This window comes from Oncorhynchus clarkii, chromosome 27, assembly GCF_045791955.1.
Source record: "Oncorhynchus clarkii lewisi isolate Uvic-CL-2024 chromosome 27, UVic_Ocla_1.0, whole genome shotgun sequence".
NCBI classification, from domain to species: domain Eukaryota; kingdom Metazoa; phylum Chordata; class Actinopteri; order Salmoniformes; family Salmonidae; genus Oncorhynchus; species Oncorhynchus clarkii.
In genome coordinates this window covers 1,568,439-1,595,288 of record NC_092173.1, presented here as the reverse complement: position 1 = coordinate 1,595,288, position 26,850 = coordinate 1,568,439, and the positions used below count along the sequence as shown (strand labels likewise).

Here is a 26,850-nt window from a genome sequence, read left to right as displayed (position 1 = left end):
TATCAATGAAAATATGAATTCCTTATGCTCCTCCTCTTCAAGCATCCAAAAACTTGAGGTAGTTGTAATGGGAGCACTGCTGTCACCTGCCTCAGTCTGGAGTTCCAACACATTCCCTGCAGCAGGAGTTCCCTCACTCCAAACACCTCTGTTAAAGTGGTGCTAGTGTGGAGTTCCAACACATTCCCTGCAGCAGGAGTTCCCCTCACTCCAAACACCTCTGTTAAAGTGGTGCTAGTGTAGAGTTCAAACACGTTCACTGCAGCAGGAGTTCCTCTCACTCCAAACACCTCTGTTAAAGTGGTGCTAGTGTAGAGTTCCAACACGTTCACTGCAGCAGGAGTTCCCCCTCACTCCAAACACCTCTGTTAAAGTGGTGCTAGTGTGGAGTTCCAACACATTCACTGCAGCAGTAGTTCCCCCTCACTCCAAACACCCCCAAACGCCTCTGTTAAAATGGTGCTAGTGTAGAGTTCCAACACGTTCACTGCAGCAGTAGTCCCCCTCACTCCAAACACCTCTGTTAAAGCGGTGCTAGTGTAGAGTTCAAACACGTTCACTGCAGCAGTAGTTCCCCTCACTCCAAACACCTCTGTTAGTGGTGCTAGCGTGGAGTTCCAGCAAATTCACTGTAGCAGTAGTTCCCCTCACTCCAAACACCCCAAAAGCCTCTGTTAAAGTGGTGCTAGTGTGGAGCAATGAGCTAATCTTAGACACTTTAGAATGAGCTGGACAGAAAACTTCAGTCTCCTTCAACCCGTCCCCCACCACTAGTTGCAATATATGTGCGAATCACTTTAAATGTTGTTGATGACAATTTTTACTGAAAGTATTGTCGATGGTCCCCTGTTCTTCAACTTCCAGGTTATTCCATATGTCTGGATCATCTAGGTGGTGATCATCATGGACAGCCTCTTCTTCACTTGAGAAGCATACTGTAAACACCGTTTTCATGTTAGCTGCATTGTCACATCGTGCAATCTAGCTTGTGGTTGATCCCATACTCGTCACAGATGCCTTCAAACTGCTTGCATAGTCGCTCTCGTGTGTGATCCTCTAAAGCGATTCCATTCCAGCAGATTGGACTTCATTCTCCATTTCAATCCAGTGGGCGGTGACCCCAAGGAGTCCTCTCAACTTTCTGTCAGATCATATGTCTACCGTGACAAAGACGTGGTTAGCTTGTGTCATCTGGTCTTTGAGTTGTGCCTGCCTGTCGGCAACCAGATTGTAAATCTTGGAGGTTACGGCTCTGTGACAGACTGGGTGTATTTGCTTTCAACCACTATCAAAAAGTGACTTAAAGCTCGTGTTCACTTATTGACAGGGGCATGTTACAATCCACAATCAGGTCTGACATTATGGAATTGGTGATAGCTTTTTTGCTGTGGATGGTTTGTGTTGTACAGAAGTTGGAAATGTGAGGTTGCTGAGGCTCACTGCTGATCATCTCACTCTTCTGGTATTCAAAGCTAGAAAATACCTTTCAAACAAAGAAATTGCAACATTTTGTTATATGATGGAGATTTTATCATCTCACCATATTTTTTTGTTGAAATCATATTTAAGAAACCTAATATTATTCAGTAGGTCATTTGTCTTTATGTATTTAGATACATTTCTATTTCAAAATGTTTTAACAGTATGCCTACAGGTAAAAAATCTAGGTGTTATTTTAGATTCTGAACTCAATTTCAAATCACACATTAGGAATGTGACTAAAATAGCTTTTTACCACCTGAGGAACATTGCCAAGGTGTGACTGTTTCTCTGTCAGACTGATACAGAGAGACTCATCCATGCTTTTATTACAAGCAGGCTTGACTACTGTAACGATCTCCTGTCTGGTCTACCCAAGAAAGCCTCAACTGCAAAACCTACAGAATGCTGCAGGGTACTGACCAAGACCAGACGGCGAGCACACTTTACAATGGCCTATTTTGCATGTTATTTTGGCATTAATACGTGTCACATATCAGTTTGCAAATAATGTTTAAAAAAATATATCATTAAGTTAATAAAGCCGTCTGTCTCTCTACAACCATGGTCTCTTTTTTGTTTTTTTGAGTAAGGCAGCTCCCAAATGCAGGTGTTTCAGCCTAGCTCAGGGCTTTCTGTGGTGGTGGGGCAAGCCAGCAGGAAATGGGAGCATTGCGCCATGATTGCCTCAGTGTTCGGTCACTCATGGGGACACTACATCACAGGCCAAGTGTAAGTCCTTAGTAAAAGTAGACATTGAACATTTCTGCCAGGAGAAGCCACATTTGTTTAAGCAAGTCAGCCATATCAGCTATGCTTTTTTAATAGGCAGTAATGAGGCTGAATGAACTGTTTCACTGCCAGACAAGGCTGATAGCCAGGTGTAGCAGTGGTAAGGTGTTGGGACTACTGTTGCGACAGCTATATGTAGGCCCTAACAGTTTGTCGGCACCGTTTGTCATCGTTCTAGTGCAATTAATGTATTGTTTAGTAGTGGCTTTTCTGGCAGGCATCCCACTTTGTTTTGTTTGCCCCACCAAGATTTACATGCTAAAATCACCACTGGTATTAGTAGCTATAATGTAATACATATTTTTATAAGAGACAGACAGACAGACAGACAGACAGAGACAGACAGAGACAGACAGAGACAGACAGACAGACAGACAGACAGAGACAGACAGACAGAGTCTAGACAATACCCAGGATAGACCCAGGATAGAACATTGAGTTTCTTGGGTGAATGCCCAGAAATAGCCTCTGAGAACTTTATCAGGAGCCGTCTTGCTACACATTCTCTTTTGCACCCAAACCTCCTCCCTTGTGCTGAAGACTAATTGACTTGACGAGTCCTTGATGAATGCAACTTTATTGGAAATTACCATGTCTGAAATGTGCTGAATAAATAAAGCTTGATTTGATACATGATGCATGATACATAATGTTAAAAACAAAAATCTGAACTTGCTATCCACTTCAGACATAAATGATAGGGGTGACCCATTGCAAGCTAGCAAGTTCGAGAACATTACCTCACTTTAGCTAAAAATCTCCAATTAGAGTCGAGTGTTGTTGTTGACCCCCCCCCCCCCCCCCCCCCCCTGCCCACAGGAGCCGTGTTGAAGTCTGTGGAGGTTGGTTGGCTAATAACAGAAGGTGCTGCAAGAGGATGCCATTTTGGGATGGGGAAATCTCCCGAGTCACACAACTCAAGTTAAGCCACAAGTCATAGATGCTCAAGTCAAAGTCGAGTGGCAAGTGCTTTATCTTTTCGCAAAGTCAAAGTTTCAAGTCTCAAAATGTGTGACTCGAGTAGTATCAGAGTCCAAGTAATGTGACTCAACATTGGTATAGAGTTAGTTTTGCAACCCAATGTGAACTAGCATTAGCGTTAGCAATGCTAGCTGTACCCAAAGACTTCCAGTCTTTGAGCTAAGCTAGTTAGCATTGGCTCTTGAAACTACCTCCAACTTTATTCATACTGGACGCAGATAAATACAAATGGTATCCACATCATCTGATTCTCGCAAAGTAATGTAGATAAAGGGCTTCATTGCCAAAATCCCAAACTATCTCTTTAACAATTAGTGGAAAAAATGTGAAACTGATCCAAGATTAGTGTCTAGAGGCAACTTCACCCTATACCTCGACAGCTCACCTGTCCAGGAACTCGTGGCCCCTGTTGTAGGCGTGGATGGTGGAGAGGCCCTGGATGCTGGAGGTGATGTGCGAGATGAAGGGCGACTGGGTGACGTTATCCAGGCGCTTGAGCTCGCGGATGAACACGCGCGACACCATGTGGAGCACAGTGAAGAGCAGCACCAGGGGGCCCACAGCCACTAGGAACCAGGGGAAGATGCTGCCGATCACGCCCAGGCAGAAGAAGACCAGGATGACGTTCTGAATGAACATCTCCGCCTGGAACGGCAGCCGCGTGTCCACTGGGAGGGAGGGAGGAAGAGGGGGGAGAGAGAGAAAAGACAAGAAGACAGATGGTTCAGTCAGTGACTGTTACTTATTCCACTTGTATAACCACTAAAAACACTCAACTTCATTACTATCATTACTGTTACAAAGTCATTAGGAAATTGCTCTGTAAGGAACTATCTGTTCATATACATTGTGTATTTAGTGTAATGCACAAGTACAATAGCAGCTTCATGTTAAAGTGATAGTTTGGTATTTTGGCAATGAAGGCCTTTATCTACTTCCCCAGAGTCAGATGAACTTATGGATAACATTTTTACGTCTCTGCGTGCAGTTTGAAGGAAGTTGCCAATTAAAATTAGTGCAAATGCTAACTAACGTTAACGCAATGACTGGAACTCTATGGGAACAGCTAGCATGCTAGCTGTTCCTGTAGACCAGGGGTCTTCAACCTTTTCTTGCCAAGGGACAAAATAAATGAAAAACATGCCTCTAGCCTATTAACTAGAAAGGTAACTCCAAAAACATTTCCCCCAAGAGCATCTGTTAGCCATGTGTTGGCAAATTAGGGCTGACCCCATTTAGTCGACAGGCTGTTGGTCGCCCAAGATTTTTTAGTCGAGCAGTGGCAAATATAAAAAACATGTATAGTGGGGCAAAAAAGTATTTAGTCAGCCACCAATTGTGCAAGTTCTCCCACCTAAAAAGATGAGAGGGCTGTAATTTTCCTCATAGGTACACTTCAACTATGACAGACAAAATGAGAAAAGGAGGATTTAGGATTTTTAATGAATTTATTTGCAAATTATGGTGGAAAATAAGTATTTGGTCACCTACAAACAAGCAAGATTTCTGGCTCTCACAGACCTGTAACTTCTTCTTTAAGAGGCTCCTCTGTCCTCCACTCGTTAACTGTATTAATGGCACCTGTTTGAACTTGTTATCAGTATAAAGGACACCTGTCCACAACCTCAAACAGTCACACTCCAAACTCCACTATGGCCAAGACCAAAGAGCTGTCAAAGGACACCAGAAACAAAATTGTAGACCTGCACCAGGCTGGGATAACTGAATCTGCAATAGGTAAGCAGCGTGGTTTGAAGAAATCAACTGTGGGAGCAATTATTAGGAAATGGAAGACATACAAGACCACTGATAATCTCCCTCGATCTGGGGCTCCACGCAAGATCTCACCCCGTGGGGTCAAAATGATCACAAGAACGGTGAGCAAAAATCCCAGAACCACACGGGGGGACCTAGTGAATGACCTGCAGGGAGCTGGGACCAAAGTAACAAAGCCTACCATCAGTAACACACTACGCCGCCAGGGACTCAAATCCTGCAGTGCCAGACGTGTCCCCCTGCTTAAGCCAGTACATGTCCAGGCCCGTCTAAAGTTTGCTAGAGAGCATTTGGATGATCCAGAAGAAGATTGGGAGAATGTCATATGGTCAGATGAAACCAAAATATAACTTTTTGGTAAAAACTCAACTCGTCGTGTTTGGAGGACAAAGAATGCTGAGTTGCATCCAAAGAACACCATACCTACTGTGAAGCATGGGGGTGGAAACATCATGCTTTGGGGCTGTTTTTCTGTAAAGGGACCAGGACGACTGATCCGTGTAAAGGAAAGAATGAATAGGGCCATGTATCGGGAGATTTTGAGTGAAAACCTCCTTCCATCAGCAAGGGCATTGAAAATGAAACGTGGCTGGGTCTTTCAGCATGACAATGATCCCAAACACACCGCACGGGTAACAAAGGAGTGGCTTCATAAGAAGCATTTCAAGGTCCTGGAGTGGCCTAGCCAGTCTCCAGATCTCAACCCCATAGATAATCTTTGGCGGGAGTTGGAAGTCCGTGTTGCCCAGCAACAGCAGGAATGGGCCAAAATACCAGCAACAGTGTGTGAAAACCTTGTGAAGACTTACAGAAAACGTTTGACCTCTGTCATTGCCAACAAAGGGTATATAACAAAGTATTGAGATAAACTTTTGTTATTGACCAAATACTTATTTTCCACCATAATTTGCAAATAAATTCATAAAAAATCCTACAATGTGATTTCTGGATTATTTTCCCTCATTTTGTCTGTCATAGTTGAAGTGTACCTATGATGAAAATTACAGGCCTCTCTCATCTTTTTAAGTGGGAGAACTTGCACAATTGGTCGCTGACTAAATACTTTTTTGCCCCACTGTATATATGGCACACGAGACACCTGTCTGATTCACGCCTGTCTCAGTCGACTAATCCATTGCTGAGGCCGAGGGGATGGCACACCAGTAGTCCATTCACAGTTACATCCCATAATTTCTAATCTACAATGTTTGTTGCTGTAATTTCAATATATTATTATTACAGTCTTGTCATCATTGGAGTGGACACGTTGTTTGCAGAGCGCACAACCTATGCTACACTCGTGAGCAAATGGTTTGTTTATTTCCTTCCATTTACAAGTTGTCAATTTATTCATTGTCTTTGGTTTGGAGCGCTCCAATCAAACTTGAGTAAGGACATGCACCTAATTACGCATAGAAGTAGACCTAGGCAGGCCTCTGGAGTGTCGCAGCGTTCTAAGGAGGAGTCACTACACACCCGGGTTTGATCCCAGGCTGTGTCACAGACAGTCGTGACTGGGAGTCCCACGAGATGGTGTTTCTTCCGACACATTGGTGTGGATGGCTTCCGGGTTAAGCAAGCAGTGCATCAAGAAGCATTGCGGCTTGGCTGGGTCATGTTTCGGCGGACGCTCTACCCGTCGCCTCTTCCGAGTCCATAGGGCTGTTGCAGCGATGGGACAAGACTAACTACCAATTCAATATCACAAAATTGGGTACAAAAAGGGGTGGGAGGCCACGGTGCACAACTGAGCAAGAGGACAAGAATGTCTAGTTTGAGAAAGACGCCTCACAAGTCCTCAACTGGCAGCTTCATTAAATAGTATGCGCAAAAAAAAGTCTCAGCATTCCGGAGTCACCTCTTCACTGTTAACATTGAGGCTGGTGTTTTGCAGGTACTATTTAATGAAGCAGCCAGTTGAGGACTTGTGAGGCATCTGTTTATGAAACTAGACACTAATGTACTTGTCCTCTTGCTCAGTTGTGCAATGGGGCCTCCCACTCCTCTTTCTAATCTGGTTAGAGCCAGTTTGTGCTATTCTGTGAAGGGAGTAGTACACAGTATTGTACGAGATCTTCAGTTTCTTGGCAATTTTTCACATGGAATTGCCTTCATTTCTCAGAACAAGAATACTGACGAGTTTCAGAAGAAAGTTTTTTGTTTCTGGACATTTTGAGCCTGTAATCGAACCCACAAATGCTGATGCTCCAGATACTCAACTAGTCTAAAGAAGGCCAGTTTAATTGCTTCTTTAAATCAGCACACATGTTCAGCTGTGCTAACATAATTGCAAAAGGGTTTTCTAATGATTAATTTGCCTTTGTAAAATTATAAACTTGGATTAGCTTACACAACGTGCCATTGGAACACAGGAGTGATTGGTACTGATAATGGGCCTCTGTACGCCTACGTAGATATTCCATTTAAAAACAATAAGCCGTTTCCAGCTACACTAGTCAATTACACCATTTTATTTTACCTTTATTTAACTAGTCAGTTAAGAACAAATTCTTATTTTCAATGACGGCCTAGGAACAGTGGGTTAACTGCCTGTTCAGGGGCAGAAAGACAGATTTGTACCTTGTCAGCTCGGGGATTCGAACCTGCAACCTTTCGGTTACTAGTCCAATGCTCTAACCACTAGGCTACCCTGCCGCCCCATTAACAAAGTCTACACTGTATTTCTGATCAATTTGATGTTATTTTAATGGACATAAAAAATGTGCTTTTCTTTCAAACTCAAGGACATTTCTAAGTGACCCCAAACTTTTGAACAGTACTGTATATTATGCATTTTTTAAGTGGGATGTAATATTCATGTGTCAAAAAAAAATTTCCGGACCCCCAGCAGTACCTCCGATTGAAAAAACCTTGCTGTAGACTTCCAGTCACTGCGCTAACACCAGTTAGCATTGTTTTGAGAAACTTCCTTCATACTGGACGCATTGACAAAAATGGTATCCGCAAGTTAATCTGACTCTGGGGAGGTAGATAAAGGGCTTCATTGACAAAATATCAAACTGTCCCTTTTATTGTTTTCCTTTTTCATTTGCGGGTTTGTAGATTCGTACAGTACAATAGGTTTGTGTTCATTAGGGCATGAGCCAGAAAGCAATTTGAAACATTTTACAACGGAAAATCAAAATGAGCGACCTCCAGGCAGTCCCTCCCTGTTTGTCGGTTTTCTTCCATTTGATGCCTAATGAACACAACCCAGGTACGTGTCAGAGGACTGCTCCTGGTGGTCCCTCCCTGTTTCAGTCGGTTTTCTAACATTTGATGCCTAATGAACACAACCCAAGTATGTGTCAGAGGACTGCTCCAGGTGGTCCATACCCTCGTCCATGTCTTTGGAGAAGCGGTTGAGGATCCGTCCAGTGGGCGTGGTGTCAAAGAACTTCATGGGGCTGCGGAGAATCTTCCTGAAGAGCTCCTCGTGCAGCCTGGACGAAGCTTGTAAAGTGCCCTGAGGGTACAATAATAGTAGTCATTCCATTTTGGGATTTTTAAAGCGACACTTTTTCTATATCACATAGCTCAAATGTTTTAGACAGATGTGACCATACTCCACTGAACAGAAATAGAAACGTAGCATGTAAAGTGTTGGTCTCATGTTTCATGAGCTGAAATAAAATATTCTAGAAATGTTCCAAAAAGCTTATTTCTCAAATTTTGTGCACAAAATTGTTTACATTACATTAAATAAAGGTAAAATGAATATCCCTGTTTGTGAGAATGTATTATTTGCCAAGACAATCCATCCACCTTACAGGTGTGGCATATCAAGAAGCTGATTACAAAGGTGTGTACCTTGTGCTTGGGACAATAAAAGACCACTCTAAAATGTGCAGTTTTGTCACACAACCCAATGTCACAGATGTCTCATGTTTTGAGGGAGTGTGCAATTGGTATGCTGACTGCAGGAATTTCCGCCAGATAATGTTAATTTCTATACCATAAGACGCCTTCGTCATTTTAGAGAATTTGGCAGTACGTCCAACCGCCCTCAGAACCACAGATCACGTGTATGGTGTCGTGTAGGCAAGCGGTTTGCTGATGTCAACGTTGTGAACAGAGTGGCCAATGATGGGGTTATTGCATGAGGCCCATTGTTGTGCCATTCATCCTCCATCACATCATGTTTCAGCATGATAATACACGGCCCTGTGTTGCAAGAATCTGTACACAATTCCTGGAAGCTGAAAATATCCCCGTTCTTGGCCTGCATACTGACCTGACATGTCACAAAATGAACATGTTTGGGATGCTCTGGATCAAAGTGTACAATAGTGTGTTCCAGTTCCCGTTAAAATCCAGCAACTTCGCACAGCCATTGAAGAGTGGGACAACATTCCACAGACCAACATCAACAGCCTGATCAACTCTATGTGAAGGATATGCTGCATGAGGCAAATGGTGGTCACACCAGATACTGACTGGTTTTCTGATCCATGCCCCTACCTTTAAAAAAAACAACAACAGATGCATATTATGCCCAGTCATGTGAAATCTATAGGTGATAAGGGCCTAATGAATTTATTTAAATGGACTGATTTCCTTAAATGAACTGTAACTCAATAAAATCTTTGAAATTGTTGCATGTTGCATTTATATTTTTGATCAGTGTACTTTATACATGATCTATTTTAGTGAAGTAGTTTAGTTTACTAAGATTCATCCATCAGTCCTTGCGTAGTCTCTCTGGGGTTAACACAAACACACAATACAATACCAGACATAACAAGCACAACAAAACCACATCAAATTTGATTTGTCACATTCACCACAGTGAAATGATTATCTGATCCTTTACCTTGACAAATATGATGCCGCGCAGAAGTTTGAGCAGCAGCATGACACCCATAGACGAGGCGTAGACTCCAGCGTAGTGCTGCATCAGGGGGTTGTCCCTCATGCTTTCGCTCACCACCGAACTGTTCCCCACCAACACTGTGGTATTCTACACACACACAGGACAGCATATTTAATACTCAGATAAGGGAGTATTCTGGGGGGTGGTTGATGGTTCAAATCCCAGGTCAATCAATAAAGGTGGGAGTTGACCTGGCGACAAGCAGGCTTTTTTTGGTTACTTTTTACCCCGTTTTTCTCCCCAATTTCGTGATAACCAATTGGTAGTTACAGTCTTGTCCCATCGCTGCAACTCCCATATGGACTCGGGAGAGGCGAAGGTCAAGAGCCATGCGTCCTCCAAAACACGACCCTGCAAAGCCACACTGCTTCTTGACACACTGCTCGCTTAATCCGGAAGACAGCCGCACCAATGTGTCGGAGAAAACACTGTACAACTGGCGACCATGTCAGTGTGCATGCGCCCAGGGGTTGCACAGGGGTTGCACAGGGGTTGCTCGTGCGCAATGGGACAAGGACATCCCGGCCGGCCAAACCCTCCCCTAACCAGGTATCTTCTGCTGTTGGGCCTTTGAAAGGCCCCTAACCCCTAAAAGCACTGAATGACAAATGGTTAGAGGAGCATCTGGAAAAGCATTATATGAAACAAACAACTCTCTCTGGCAGGTGAATGCATGGGGGAGCGGCTCTGGTAGAGGCCTTGGGAAGTCCTTGGAAGAGCAGTTTGTCTACTGACCCTTAAGTTGCCCATCCAGCGAGCTGTTATTCAGTTCAAAGGGCAAGGTAAACAGTCTGTCTCCTCAGAGAGTGATGGAGTGCTGCATCAGATGACCTGGCCTCCACAATCACCCGACGTCAACCCAAATTAGATGGTTTGGGATGAGTTGGACCGCAGAGTGAAGGAAAAGCAGCCAACAACCGCTCAGCATATGTGGGAACTCATATGTGGAAAAGCATTCCAGGTGAAGCTGGTTAAGAATGCCAAGAGTGTGCAAAGCTGTCATCAAGGCAAAGGGTGGCTACTTTGAAGAATCTCAAATATATTTTGATTTGTTTCACACTTTTTTGGTTACTACATGATTCCATATGTGTTATTTCATAGTTTTGATGTCTTCACTATTATTCTACAATGTAGAAAATAGTAAAAATGAAAAAATACCCTGGACTGAGTAGGTGTGTCTAAACTTTTGACTGTTGGTGTACACAGATAAGAATATACTACACCTAACCCCCCAGCAACACCGCGCACACACATAGTCAATGATCAAGGTCAAATTTACACATTCAATATGTATAAGTATACCGCTCCCCTTACACCTGCTCTCACCACTGATTAGTTGAGCAGCTTATGTCCATATCTCACTCACACACCAACACTAGTGTGTGAGAACTGTCAGTTAATAGTGTTGGGGAGTTTAACGACTACTACTTCGGAGTTATTGTTGTTACAGTTTCTAACAAAGACAAGTTCAGTTTGTACTTTTCTGGTAGTTTTCCAGAATGTTCAACTTACCCCCCCAAAAAGTTTAGGCCTAAACAAAGTCTAAACAACTAATCTCGGTAAGTAATCAGGCTCTCTCTTGAAGATAGAATTCGTGTTGACAAATCCACCTTGAAAGAGAATGGCACTTTCCAATTCTTAAAAAGGAATTCCAATGAATCTCCTAAGTTGACTGAATAGAAAAGGAATTGACCCACAACCAACGGCATTGGGTTTCACATCACTATCATATCTGCATATTGATTTAAAACGGACGGATCAAAGGCAACACTGTTGTAAACAATAAAGTTGATTTTCCAAATCAACACTTGTGTTTTTTTTTAATGTTCCAACTCAAAACAATGCCATTCACTTTCCAGTCAGATTTTGTACTCTCAAATCTAATTCTCTTCCAGAATCGACAACTACACTGAAATTACATTGACCCTCCCCCAACCCTGCCACTCGATGCAAACCCTGCCACCCAATGCCACCTGTGCCACTCACCCCGCTACCCTGCTTGATCCAGTAGCTGAGCCACCAGTTGCTGAAGGCCGTGCTGCCCACGTTGAGGACGAAGAGGGCCAGGATTAGGAGGAAAGCTAGCGCTCCACCCGAGGCCTGGATGTAGACGCCGTACACAGACCAGGGAACTGAGCCCCGCCCACGCTCCTCCACCTGCATCAGCTGGCCTGGGGGACAAGGAGGGAGGTTGAGTAAGAGAGGTGGGTGAAATCTCGTTCCCAGACACTTCCGTCCACCTTGCAGCTGGGGACGAGGTTATGGTGGGTGACATTTTCTAATTGAAGCTGAGGACAGGAAGCCAATTAAAAAATTTGAGACACAGCCCCACACATCCCTGAAGCACGAGCACACACACAGCAGTAGTCTGCATGCATGCACACATATGAACGCACACACTCTGTGGCTAGTACAATGGTTCCGTACCGTTGTCTTTGCTAACAGGCTTGTCCTTCTTTACAGATCCAGACTTTGTGTTCTCTGGGGGTTTCTTTAAGGAGTTCCCAGACTTGTTAGTTGGCACCTTTTGAGGAACAATGACATGTTACAAGTAACATGAACCACAATTCAACCACATTACAGACCACACTCAATATACACTGCTCAAAAAAAATAAAGGGAACACTAAAATAACACATCCTAGATCTGAATGAATGAAATATTCTTATTAAATACTTTTTTCTTTACACAGTTGAATGTGCTGACAACAAAATCACACAAAAATTATCAATGGAAATCAAATTTATCAACCCATGGAGGTTTGGATTTGGAGTCACACTCAAAATTAAAGTGGAAAATCACACTACAGGCTGATCCAACTTTGATGTAATGTCCTTAAAACAAGTCAAAATGAGGCTCAGTAATGTGTGTGGCATCCACGTGCCTGTATGATCTCCCTACAACGCCTGGGCATGCTCCTGATGAGGTGACGGATGGTCTCCTGAGGGATTTCCTCCCAGACCTGGACTAAAGCATCCGCCAACTCCTGGACAGTCTGTGGTGCAACGTGGCGTTGGTGGATGGAGCGAGACATGATGTCCCAGATGTGCTCAATTGGATTCAGGTCTGGGGAAAAGGCGGGCCAGTCCATAGCATAAATGCCTTCCTCTTGCAGGAACTGCTGACACACTCCAGCCACATGAGGTCTAGCATTGTCTTGCATTAGGAGGAACCCAGGGCCAACCGCACCAGCATATGGTCTCACAAGGGGTCTGAGGATCTCATCTCGGTACCTAATGGCAGTCAGGCTACCTCTGGCGAGCACATGGAGGGCTGTGCGGCCCCCCAAAGAAATGCCACCCCACACCATGACTGACCCACCGCCAAACCGGTCATGCTGGAGGATGTTGCAGGCAGCAGAACGTTCTCCACGGCGTCTCCAGACTTTGTCACGTCTGTCACATGTGCTCAGTGTGAACCTGCTTTCATCTGTGAAGAGCACAGCGCGCCAGTGGCAAATTTGCCGATCTTGGTGTTCTCTGGCAAATGTCAAACGTCCTGCACGGTGTTGGGCTGTAAGCACAACCCCCACCTGTCGACGTCGGGCCCACATACCACCCTCATGGAGTCTGTTTCTGACCGTTTGAGCAGACACATGCACATTTGTGGCCTGCTGGAGGTCATTTTGCAGGGCTCTGGCAGTGCTCCTCCTGCTCCTCCTTGCACAAAGGCGGAGGTAGCGGTCCTGCTGCTGGGTTGTTGCCCTCCTACGGCCTCCTCCACGTCTCCTGATGTACTGGCCTGTCTCCTGGTAGCGCCTCCATGCTCTGGACACTACGCTGACAGCAAACCTTCTTGCCACAGCTCGCATTGATGTGCCATCCTGGATGAGCTGCACTACCTGAGCCACTTGTGTGGGTTGTAGACTCTGTCTCATGCTACCACTAGAGTGAAAGCACCGCCAGCATTCAAAAGTGTCCAAAACATCAGCCAGGAAGCATAGGAACTGAGACGTGGTCTGTGGTCACCACCTGCAGAACCACTCCTTTATTGGGGGTGTCTTGCTAATTGCCTATAATTTCCACCTGTTGTCTATTCCATTTGCACAACAGCATGTGACATTTATTGTCAATCAGTGTTGCTTCCTAAGTGGACAGTTGATTTCACAGAAGTGTGATTGACTTGGAGTTACATTGTGTTGTTTAAGTGTTCCCTTTATTTTTTGAGCAGTGTACATGACATATGCAAACTAAATTTAAACAAGACATCTGTGGTGGACATTTTTTTTTGTTGCATAACAGTCTATGCACACACACACGGCCCCTCTCACCTCCACGAAGGGCGTCTCTCCCAGCTGTAGGTTGTTGAACATGGCTGCGTAGTCTCTATTGAGACGCATCAGGTCCTCGTGGCTGCCCTGCTCCGTGATGCTGCCCTCCCTCATGAAGATGACGTCATCGCAGTCCACCAGGTACTACACATACACACAGAGATTTAATTCCCGCACCCTGAACGTCATAAGTGAAGGTGGGGCCCAACCTATCCATGAGAGAAGTCCTAACAAGCAATTATATATATATACAGTGGGGAGAACAAGTGCCGATTTTGCAGGTTTTCCTACTTACAAAGCATGTAGAGGTCTGTAATTGTTTTATCACAGCTACACTTCAACAGTGAGAAACGGAATCTAAAACAAAAATCCAGAAAATCACATTGTATGATTTTTAAGTAATTAATTTGCATTTTATTGCATGACATAAGTATTTGAAAAGCAGAACTTAATATTTGGTACAGAAACTTTTGTTTGCAATTACAGAGATCATATGTTTACTGTAGTTCTTGACCAGCTTTGCACACACTGCAGCAGGGATTTTGGCCCACTCCTCCATACAGACGTTCTCCAGATCCTTCAAGTTTTGGGGCGGTCGCTGGGCAATAAGGACTTTCAGCTCCCTCCAAAGATTTTCTATTGGGTTCAGGTCTGGAGACTGGTTAGGCCACTCCAGGACCTTGAGATGCTTCTTACGGAGCCACTCCTTAGTTGCCCTGGCTGTGTGTTTCGGGTCGTTGTCATGCTGGAAGACTCAGCCACGACCCATCTTCAATGCTCTTACTGTGGGAAGAAGGTTGTTGGTCAAGATCTCGCGATACATGGCCCCATCCATCCTCCCCTTAATAAGGTGCAGTTGTCCTGTCCCCTTTGCAGAAAAACATCCCCAAAGAATGATGTTTCCACCTCCATGCTTCACGGTTGGGATGGTGTTCTTGGGGTTGTACTCATCCTTCTTGTTCCTCCAAACACGGCGAGTGGAGTTTAGAATAAAAAAAGCTCTATTTTTGTCTCATCAGACCACATGACCTTCTCCCATTCCTCCTCTGGTTCATCCAGATGGTTTGGCAAACTTCAGACGGGTCTGGACATGCGCTGGCTTGAGCAAGGGGACGTTGCGTGCGCTGCAGGATTTTAATCCATGACGGCGTAGTGTATTACTAATGGGTTTCTTTGAGACTGTGGTCCCAGCTCTCTTCAGGTCATTTACCAGGTCCTGCTGTGTAGTTCTGGGCTGATCCCTCACCTTCCTCATGATCATTGATGCCCCACGAGGTGTGAACTTGCATGGAGCCCAAGACCGAGGGTGATTGACCGTCATCTTGAACTTCTTCCATTTTCTAATAATTGCGCCAACAGTTGTTGCCTTCTCACCAAGCTGCTTGCCTATTGTCCTGTAGCCCATCTCAGCCTTGTGCAGGTCTACAATTGTATCCCTGATGTCCTTACACAGCTCTCTGGTCTTGGCCATTGTGGAGAGGTTGGATTCTGTTTGATTGAGTGTGTGGACAGGTGTCTTTTATACAGGTAACGAGTTCAAACAGGTGCAGTTAATACAGGTAATGAGTGGAGAACAGGAGGGATTCTTAAAGAAAAACTAACATGTTTGTGCGAGCCAGAATTCTTACAGGTTGGTAGGTGATATAATACTTATGTCATGCAATAAAATGCAAATTAATTACTTAAAAGTCATACAATGTGATTTTCTGGATTTTTGTTTTAGATTCCGTCTGTCACAATTGAAGTGTACCTATGACAAAAATGACAGACCTCTACATGCTTTGTAAGTAGGAAAACCTGCAAAATCGGCAGTGTATCAAATACTTGTTCTTCCCACTGTATATCTTATGTAGTGCTTTGCAAACAATATGAAATGTATTAAGTATTCACCTGCAGCTGGTGAGTGACGAAGACGATGGTCTTGTGGCGGAGCTGCTTCTTGATGGCGTTGTTGAAGATGTGGTTGCCCACGTGGGCATCCAGTGCACTGAGCGGGTCGTCCAGGATGTAGATGGCTCGGTCACTGTACAGGGCACGCGCCAGGCTGATCCGCTGGCGTTGCCCGCCACTAAGGTTGGCGCCACGCTCTCCGATCTGAGGAGACATAACGGACTCATTGATCGGTTAATATAATAACAATACATATGAAGGTGCAGGGGTGGATTGGTCATCTGGCAATTGAGGCAAATGCCAGATGGGCTGGGGCATTTTTCAGTTGGGTAGGCTGGTTAAAAATGGACAAACACCGCCTGACGAGTGGCGCAGCAGTCTAAGGCACTGCATTGCAGTACTAGAAGCATCACTACAGATCCGGGTTCGATCCCGGGCTGTGTCGCAGCCGGCCATGACCGGGATACCCATGAGGCGGCGCACAATTAGCCCAGCGTCATCTGGGTTAGGGGAGGATTTTCCCGGCTGGGATGTACTTGTCCCATCGCACTCTAGCAACTCCTTGTGGCTGCCGGGCCGCTTGCACACAGACCTCAGTCGCCAATTGTATGGTGTTTCCTACGACACATTGGTGCGGCTGGCTTCCGGGTTAAGCAAGCAGTGTGTCAAGATCTGTTTTCCAATTTGTTGCTCAATTTCTCTGTTATACTCATCTATAATGAGCCTTCGGCTGATCAGTAGGCAACACCCAGCCCACCTACCAAGATGGGCCGTTCCGGTCTTCTGATAGGCTGAGCTCACACAAAGTAAATTTCAAAGTCAAACATGGCATCAGCAAAAAGACCTGCTCCGATTAAACAGCATGATCATTACACAGGTGCACTTTGTGCTGGGGACAATAAAAGGCCACTCTAAAATGTGCAAATGCCATAGATGTTTTAAGGGAGTGTGCAATTGGCATGCTGACTGCAGGAACAACAGAGCTGTTGGCAGAGAATTGGATGTTAATTTCTCTGCCATAAGCCGCCTTCAACACCATCTTAGAGAATTTGGCAGTAAGTATAACTGACCTCAGAACCGTCGTGTGGTCAAGCGGATTGCTGATGTCAACATTATGATCAGAGTGCCCTATGGTGGAGGTGGGGTTATGGTATGGGCAAGCATAAGCTATGGACAACGAACACAAATGCATTTTATCAATAGCAATTTGAATGCACAGAGATACGGTGACGAGATACTGAGGCCATTTGTCCATTTCGCAAGGATCTGTACAGAATTCCTGTAAGGTGAAAACGGCACAGTTCTTCCATGGCCTGCATACTCAAGACATGTCATCCATTAGGCATGTTAGGGATGCTCTGGATCGAAGTGTATGACAGCGTGTTACAATTCCCGACAATATCTAGCAACTTCGTACAGCCATTGAAGAGGAGTGGGACACCATTCCACAATCAACAACAGCCTGATCAACTCTATGTGAAGGAGATGTCATGCTGCATGAGCTCGACACATCTTGGTCACACCAGACAACTCGTTTTCTGATCCATGCAGTGGTGTAAAGTACTTAAGTAAAAATACTTGAAAGCACTACTTACGTAGTTTTTTGGGGTAATCTGTACTTGACTTAACTATTAATATTTTTGACAACTTTTACTCTTAATTTTCTTCAGGAATGCGGTGACGTATGTACTTTTTACTCCATACATTTTCCCCGGACACCCAAAAGTGTCAGGACAGGAATTATGGAATTATGGCTTATCAGGACAGGAAAATGGTCTAATTCACACACTTATCAAGAGACCATCCCTGGTCATCCCAACTGCCTCTGTTCTAGCAGACTCACTAAACATATTCTTCATTTGTAAATTATGTCCGAGTTGGAGCGTGCCCCTGGATATCCGTACATAAATAAATAAATAAATAATTAACTAGAAAATGTGGCCATCTGCTTTGCTTAATATAAGGAATTTGAAATGATTTATACTTTTGATTTGTACTTGATTTGATTTGTACTTTTGATACTTCTTAAGTACATTTTAGCAATTCCATTTACTTTTGATACTTAAGTATATTTAAAACCAAATTCTTTTAGACTTTTACTCAGGTAGTATTTTACTGGGTGACTCACTTTTACTGGAGTAATTTTTCTATTAAGGTATCTTTACTTTTGACAATAGAGTACTTTTTCACCACTGGATCCATGCCCCTACCTTTTTGTTAAAGGTATCTGTGACCAACAGATGCATATCTGTATTCCCAGTCATGTGAAATCCATAATTTAGAGCCTAATTCATTCATTTCAATTGGTTGATTTTCTTGTATGAACTGTAACTCAGTCAAATCTTTGAAATTGTTGCAAGTTGCATTTATATTTTTGTTCAGTATAAAAAAGGAAATAGTAACACAATAAAATAACAATAAGGAGGCTATATACAAGGAGTTGTGGTACCGAGTCAATGTGCAGGTGTACGAGGTAGTTGAGGTAATATGTACATGTAGGTAGGGGTAAAAGTGACTAGGCAATCAGGATAGATAATGAACAGAGTGGCAGCAGCATATGGGAAGAGTGTGAAAGAGTGAATGTGTGTGGAGTCAATATAGATGTGTGTGTGTTTTGTGTTTGCTGCCTGCGTAAGTAGGGTTGTCTTGGGTCTGAGTGTAGGTTATATGTGTATGGGGGGTGAGTTGGCAGCGCGTGCAGTGATGTGTGCTGTTGTGGATAAAATGCCAGGGCCAGATTCTTGTCCCACTCCGCCCTTATGAAGGTGCTCCAGTTGAAGATAATATTACATCCTTTAAAAACAATATTGAGTACAGCCAACATCCCTGACTGGCAACTACCTTGATTGAAGCACCTGTTGCTCAATTGTGTTCCATATAAATGCTGTTTAAATGTTGAACCTACACACTGAACACTGTTAAGCCAAAACGTATGTGTATGCTATCCTGATGCAGTGAAAAACAACACTTTGTGACATTTTTAAGTACGGACTAGGGCTGTTGCAGTGACAGTATTACCTCCACACCAGCCACATGAGTCATGACTGCAGTAAAAATCCACGTGTCCATATCTAAATAGGCATACAGAGGCCCATTATCAGCAATCATCACTCCTCTGTTCCAATGGCACCTTGTGTAAGCTAATCCAAGTTTATCATTTAAAAAAAGGCTAATTGATCATTAGAAAACCCTTTTGCAATTATGTTAGCACAGCTGAAAACTTCTGATTAAAGAAGCAATAAAACTGGCCTCCTTTAGACAAGTTGAGTATCTGGAGCATCAGCATTTGTGGGTACGATTACATGCTCAGAATGGCCAGAAACAAAGACCTTTCTTCTGAAACTCAGTAGTCTATTCTTGTTCTGAGAAATTAAGGCTATTCCATGCGAGAAATTGCCAAGAAACTGAAGCTCTCGTACAACGCTGTGCACTACTCCCTTCACAGAACAGCACAAACTGGCGCTAACCAGAACAGAAAGAGGAGTGGGAGGCCCCGGTGCACAACTGAGCAAGAGGACAAGTACATTAGTGTCTAGTTTGAGAAACAGATGCCTCACAAGTCCTCAACTGGCAGCTTCATTAAATAGTACCCACAAAACACCAGTATCAACGTCAATAGTGAAGAGGCGACTCTGGGATGCCGGCTGTTATGTTCTGTTAATTACTGATGTCCCCTTTAAGGAAGAACCACCTCGTCATGCGCAGTGTTGTTCTATGTTATTCTGGTACTAACTCGTTCTAGAAAATGTGAAGCTCCAGTTCAATTTCTTGTATTCAGAGTCTTTCTTATTATATAAATAAGTAATAAGAGCTAAGACACTACAATGGCGACGAGGATGATTACCTGCAGTGTGCATCACAAATGCAGATGGAGCTCATAGAAAGAGAGGAAGATGGCCTCCCGGGTGGCGCAGTGGTCCAGGGCACTGCATCGCAGCACTAGCTGTGCCACCAGAGACTCTGGGTTCGCGCCCAGGCTCTGTCGCAGCCGGCCGCGACCGGGAGGTCCGTGGGGCGAAGCACAATTGGCCTAGCGTCGTCTGGGTTAGGGAGGGTTTGGCCGGTAGGGATATCCTCGTCTCATCGCGCACTAGCGACTCCTGTGGCGGGCCAGGCACAGTGCACGCTAACCAAGGTCGCCAGGTGCACAGTGTTTCCTCCGACACATTGGTGCGGCTGGCTTCCGGGTTGGATGCTCGCTGTGTTAAGAAGCAGGGAGGGTGTTAGTACATATGTAGCAGAGTTGAAGATTAATTGGTATAATGGAGTTAAACACAGTGACTTCTTCCAGCAGTAGCATAATATGGGTGACACTAGATATCGAAGGCAAACCCCTCAAAAATGGAGCTGGACACAGGATCTGCAGTGTCTATAATTTACACTACTGTCTACAATGAGCACTTCAAGGCTATCAAGCTGAAGAACACAAATGTGTTGCTGAAGACCTACTCAGGAGAGAGATTGAGCCCAATGGGGGCGTTGCAGGTCAGAGTGAGTTATGGGGAGCAAACAGTTACAGCTGTACGTGGTGCCTGGAACTGGCCCCCCATTATTTGGCAGGGAATGGCTTTCAAAAATAAAGCTACACTGGTGTGACTTGAAAATGCTCCACACGTTCCAGTCCAAAGAGAAAGCCACAGACCTAACACTGGAACAGTTTTCAGTGATCAGATGGGAACAGTAAAAGGCTTCACAGCAAAATTCTGCAAAGCCAGATCTGTTCCATACTCCCTGAGCCCAAAGGTGGAAGCGGAAATCGATCGCTTGCAGGATACAGGGATCCTGACGAAAGTGGACAGAAGCGAATGGGCCACACCCATAGTTCCTATTGTGAAGAAAGACGGGTCTGTTAGAATGTGTGGGGAATTCAAGGTAACTGTGAATTCAATTTTGCATGTGGACCAATACACCCTGCCACGTCTGGATGACATCTTTGCTGCACTAGCTGGTGGGAAACACTTCAGTAAAATCGATCTGAAACAGGCTTACCTGCAGCTACCGGTTGAAGAGAGCTCCAAACAGTACCTGACAATAAACACACACAAAGGTCTATACAGGTATAACCGCCTGGTTTTTGGCATTGCATAAACCCCAGCCATTTGGCACCGAACTATTGACCAGATTTTGCAAGGAATCCCAGGAACCCAGTGTATCCTGGATGACATGATCATAACAGGACGCACCGACAAAGAGCATCTGGCTAACCTAGAAGAGGTCCTGAAAAGACTGAAAGAGAATGGTCTACAGGCGAACTTACAGAAGTGTGAGTTCTTCAAAGACAAGATGGTCTTCTGTGGACATGAAATCGACCGCAATGGATTGCACAAAACACGGGACAAAATCGATGCAGTGGTACAGGCACCACGACCACAAAATATCACAGAAGTGAGATCTTTCACAGGACTGATCAATTACTACAGAAGATTCCTCCCAAACCTTTCAGCAGTACTGCAGCCTCTAAATCAGCTCCTGGAAAAGAATAGGACATGGTGGTGGACAGAACAGCATGAAAATGCATTTCTTGAGGCAAAACGGCTCATCACATCTGAACAGGTCCTGATGCATTACGACCCTGAACTGCCAGTGAAGTTGGCTTGTGATGCATCCCCTTATGGCTTAGGGGCCGTCCTTTCACACACACTGAAAGATGGGTCAGAGGCCAGTTGCATTTGCGTCACGAACGTTGAATGATGCAGAGAAAAACTACTCACAAAGAGGCACTGGCGCTATTGTGGAGCGTCAAGAAATTCCATGCATACCTACAGTGGGGCAAAAAAGTATTTAGTCATCCACCAATTGTGCAAGTTCTCCCACTTAAAAAGATGAGAGGCCTGTAATTTTCATCATAGGTACACTTAAACTATTACAGACAAAATGAAAAAAAAAATCCAGAAAATCACATTGTAGGATTTTTTATGAATTTATTTGCAAATTATGGTGGAAAATAAGTATTTGGTCACCTACAAACAAGCAAGATGTCTTGCTCTCACAGACCTGTAACTTCTTCTTTAAGAGGCTCCTCTGTCCTCCACTCGTTAACTGTATTAATGGCACCTGTTTGAACTTATATAAAAGACACCTGTCCACAACCTCAAACAGTCACACTCCAAACTCCACAATGGCCAAGACCAAAGAGCTGTCAAAGGACACCAGAAACAAAATTGTAGACCTGCACTAGGCTGGGAAGACTGAATCTGCAATAGGTAAGCAGCTTGGTTTGAAGAAATCAACTGTGGGAGCAATTATTAGGAAATGGAAGACATACACGACCACTGATAATCTCCCTCGATCTGGGGCTCCACGCAAGATCTCACTCCGTGGGGTCAAAATGATCACAAGAACGGTGAGCAAAAATCCAAGAACCACACGGGGGGACCTAGTGAATGACCTGCAGAGAGCTGGGGCCAAAGTAACAAAGCCTACCATCAGTAACACACTACGCCGCCAGGGACTCAAATCCTGCAGTGCCAGACGTGTCCCCCTGCTTAAGCCAGTACATGTCCAGGCCCGTCTGAAGTTTGCTAGAGAGCATTTGGATGATCCAGAAGAAGATTGGGAGAATGTCATATGGTCAGATGAAACCACCGCCCGGGCAACGAAGGAGTGGCTTCGTAAGAAGCATTTCAAGGTCCTGGAGTGGCCTAGCCAGTCTCCAGATCTCAACCCCATAGAAAATCTTTGGAGGGAGTTGAAAGTCTGTGTTGCCCAGCAACAGCCCCAAAACATCACTGCTCTAGAGGAGATCTGCATGGAGGAATGGGCCAAAATACCAGCAACAGTGTGTAAAAACCTTGTGAAGACTTACAGAAAACGTTTGACCTCTGTCATTGCCAACAAAGGGTATATAACAAAGTATTGAGATAAACTTTTGTTATTGACCAAATACTTATTTTCCACCATAATTTGCAAATAAATTCATTAAAAATCCGACAATGTGATTTTCTGGATTTTTTTTCTAATTTTGTCTGTCATAGTTGAAGTATACCCATGATGAAAATTACAGGCCTCTCTCATCTTTTTAAGTGGGAGAACTTGCACAATTGGTGGCTGACTAAATACTTTTTTGCCCCACTGTGTATGGCAAGCGTTTCACACTGGTTACGAATCACCAGCCGTTGCTTTCCATTTTCAGTCCAAAGAAAGGCATTCCGGCATTGACAGCAGCCAGGTTACAGCGATACGCCTTGTTCCTTGCCAGTCATATGTATGACATTGAGTTTAAGCCGTCATCCCTCCACAGAAATGCAGATGGATTATCCAGACCGGCGTGTACAAGAGAAAGACAAAGGAGTGTGGATGCAGTGAACATTTTCCATACCGCTTGGCTCGAGGCACTACCGGTCACAAGCACAGTTATCAAACTGTACACTTGTCAAAAGTGTACATCTACACCATGTCAGGATGGCCAGCTACTGGCAGAAAGGAGCTGACTCCGTATTTCCAGCGAAGAAACAAAATTACAACGTACCAAGGATGTTTGATGTGGGGAATGAGAGTCATGATACCCCAGAAATGCCAACATCAGGTTTTGCAGCAACTTCATGAAGGTCATGTTGAAATTGTCAAAATGAAGCTGCTCACGAGGAGCCACTTCTGGTGGCCAGGTCTGGATCAACAGATAGAAAACATGGTGAAGAACTGTAGTGGATGTTTGGAAACCCTCCACATGCCTGCTCCTGTCCCAGTCCACCCATGGGAATGGCCCACAGAGCCATGGCAGAGAATTCATGTGGACTACGCTGGTCCCTTTGAAAAGCACATGTTTCTGGTTATAGTTGATGCCCATTCCAAATGGCCAGAGGTGTTTTGCACTGACTCCTCCACCTCAGCTCAGACGATAGAGTGTCTCAGAACAACGTTTGCACACTTCAGATTGCCGCTGCAGCTGGTAAGTGACAACGCGCAAGCTTTATTAAGTGACGAGTTTACAAGATTCATGTCAGTAAATGGAATCAAACACTCAACCTCAGCTCTGTACCACCCTGCCACCAATGGGTTGGCAGAACGCTTTGTGCAAACCCTAAAGCAAGGACTCCGTGCAGTAAAACGAGACGAAGGGACTTTGCAAACAAAACTGGCCAAGTTCCTGGCCTCCTACCGAAACACCCCACGACTAATGAAAGCCCAGCCGCACTGATGTTTGGGAGGCCTCTCTATCAACTTGTGAATTGTATTGAATATACAAAGCTATGACCCCCCCCCCTATTTTATTGTAATGACATGAAAAACATTTGCAGATTATTATCAATGACTTATCAACAGTTGTTCCAGTGTAGGACATCCTCAATGGTGTCCTAGTTTATAGAAAGAAATCAAAACATATATATGGGTCTAAGTCATTCTAAGGTTTGTATCATTCACTAAAGTTGCCAAATAACTCTAAATCTAGCATATAGGACTTGTTTAAAATTATCATTTTTACACTCAACACAGCCACTTCATATGCATACTCGCTCCCAGAATGAGACAAATATCCTTTCTATTTTATTTAGCTGAGTTCAAGTATATTCTTATTATTATAAAATCATATAATATAAAATAATGGCACGGGACTTATAAGTATATCCTATCTGCTAAATTAACTAGCCTACAGCATGGCACATAGCCAGACAACATACATTAAGGTCAACTCATATTCTGTTCTTCTAAAACACATTGTACTCATATCATGTTCCTTTAGATCTGCCTAAAATAAATAATGGATTTATTGTGATGGTTTATATTAAATGGATTTATTAGACTTTTTAAAAAATATAGATGTTCCAAAAGGCCCTCGTTAGTGGCTTGTATGAGGCCTGAATGCGTGGAGGCCTGGAGATGCTAAACGTGTTGATATTAGTTAAACAATGAATTACTGTGATACCGACAGTCATTTGCATGACACCTACCGGCTGACAAAATGTCATGACCGCCACAACAGCCTTAGTACGGACTATACCATTTTTTCTCATCTAGACAAAATAAAGCCCAAAGTAGTATTTCCATGGTGGATAAACAATTCATAATGCTCACCTCAGTCAGATCGGCGTTGGGCAGGATAGCCAGGTCAGGTCTCAGACAGCATGCACTCAGAACAGCCTGGAACCTGGAAAATACACAGTGGAATTATACTTCAGAGCTACATTGGGTAGTAGAGGAGCGCCTTAGAAATCACTATGTACATGAATCCAATCGATTCTCACAGTAGTATCATTCCTGTGGCCTGTGTGCACCAGTGGTTAGTGCTGTGGACCCCAGTACCCATGTACAGGCAGCCTAGGCTACCAGTGTAGGCATGGGTTTGAATCTGACCCTCTGCCCTTTTGACTCGCAAACTCACCAAGCTTTCTGGTCTCCTCCTCACTGTCCTACTTCAATGAAATAAAGATATACTTGAACCCCCCCCCCCCAAAAAGCTGTAGTTTCATTCCGTTACCTTTCCTCCTCGTACTCTTTCCCAAAGAGGATGTTGTCCCTGAGCGTGGCATTGAGGATCCAGGCCTGCTGGGCCACATAGGCAAAGTCCCCGTTCACCGCCACCTTGCCCTCCAGCAGGGTCATCTAAAGGTCATAAAGGTCACAGGTCATCCGCCAATCACTCACTTGCTCCGCGGTGAAGTTTGCCCCTAAGTACAGATCTAGGATCAGCTTCCACTCCACTAATTTGAACCTTAATCATTAGTGGGACAAATGCAAAACTGACCCCAGATCAGCATCTAGGGGCAACTTCACCCTAAAACCATTCACACCCGGGAGTTGTAATTGAGTGAAGTGAAACGTTCAGATAGAAATGTGAACGATAGAGCCAACAATTCCCCAGTCTACCGGACAAGGCAATCTTGTGCTCTACACAACACAGTTACGTATATAACGTTCAGTAAAGTTGCACCCTCTCCAACAGGCCCCAGGGCATCATCCAGCTTCGTCAGCGGGTGTCTATAGAGTAAGGGAGGGCCACAGGGGCTGCAGTGTGTGCTTGTTATTAAATTGTTGTACTCATGGGCCAACAAGAGTTTACACCATATTTCTTACAACAGAGGGCCGTTGCTAAAACAGTACGTTTATCGTTTGCCGTTTGAGCAGAGCGCATATCACTTTATCAAGTTCTCTCAGACGTGAGCTGCACCGTCGGATTCTTAAACATAGAACCGGAGCGCTATTTTACGCTGAGCAGCTCGAGCCTCTCACGGAACTGTCCTGCTTACAGCCAGGTTTCATTTGAATGAATAGGGGCGCCTAAACGCTCTGCAAAAATGACACGTCCAGTGTAGCAGGCCTGTTAGACGTATCTTACCTGTCCAAGGATGGCAGAGATCAGAGAGGTCTTCCCACTGCCCACGCTTCCACAGATCCCAGTCAGCTTCCCCTGGAGACACAGGGTAGTATGGTGGATATTTGTGTTGTACAATGTGTTACCTCAAAATGACACAACGACAAGGTTCCAGTTTAACAAAGTGTACTATACCGTATGAACACACTACAAGGTAGCCATTCCACTCAAGGCTAGGTCCATTGACAACCAAACTTCCTGCGCAGGCGCACTCTTGACAGAGTGATAGCCCCGAATTAACAGAAATATAAGGATACTTAAAACATTAACTTAACACAATGTACACATTGGCAGTGAAAAGATGAATCGCAGTGCACAATAAAACTAACTCAAGTTTATGATGTTTTCTTACCCCTAGTTTTAGCCTATAAATAGAGGCCTGAATTTTCCCTGGTCAGTTAACCCCAATAACTCTTCAAACTGTACAGCCCATTGGCCTTTCAACCACACATAGATACGAAGACCACAGTCTTATTTGAC

At 44.3% G+C, this 26,850-nt stretch overlaps 1 protein-coding gene across 6 annotated transcripts in view; it reads right to left on the bottom strand.

The window, feature by feature from the left end:
* The window catches only part of LOC139386409 (ATP-binding cassette, sub-family C (CFTR/MRP), member 5), a 68,625-nt gene that overhangs the window by 8,302 nt on the left and 33,473 nt on the right, over positions 1 to 26,850 (bottom strand). For all 6 annotated transcript variants that reach the window (XR_011629040.1, XR_011629041.1, XR_011629038.1 and 3 more), the window contains 10 exons: positions 26,335 to 26,406; positions 25,477 to 25,601; positions 25,074 to 25,146; positions 16,062 to 16,265; positions 14,172 to 14,315; positions 12,329 to 12,425; positions 11,888 to 12,072; positions 9,842 to 9,988; positions 8,365 to 8,494; positions 3,638 to 3,920 (listed from right to left, as the gene is read on the bottom strand). Coding sequence is in view for 2 of the 6 variants with exons in the window: in XM_071131983.1 (XP_070988084.1) it covers positions 3,638 to 3,920; positions 8,365 to 8,494; positions 9,842 to 9,988; positions 11,888 to 12,072; positions 12,329 to 12,425; positions 14,172 to 14,315; positions 16,062 to 16,265; positions 25,074 to 25,146; positions 25,477 to 25,601; positions 26,335 to 26,406 (1,460 nt within the window). In the remaining 4 variants the exon portion in view is untranslated. The remainder of the gene's footprint in view (positions 1 to 3,637; positions 3,921 to 8,364; positions 8,495 to 9,841; positions 9,989 to 11,887; positions 12,073 to 12,328; positions 12,426 to 14,171; positions 14,316 to 16,061; positions 16,266 to 25,073; positions 25,147 to 25,476; positions 25,602 to 26,334; positions 26,407 to 26,850) is intronic.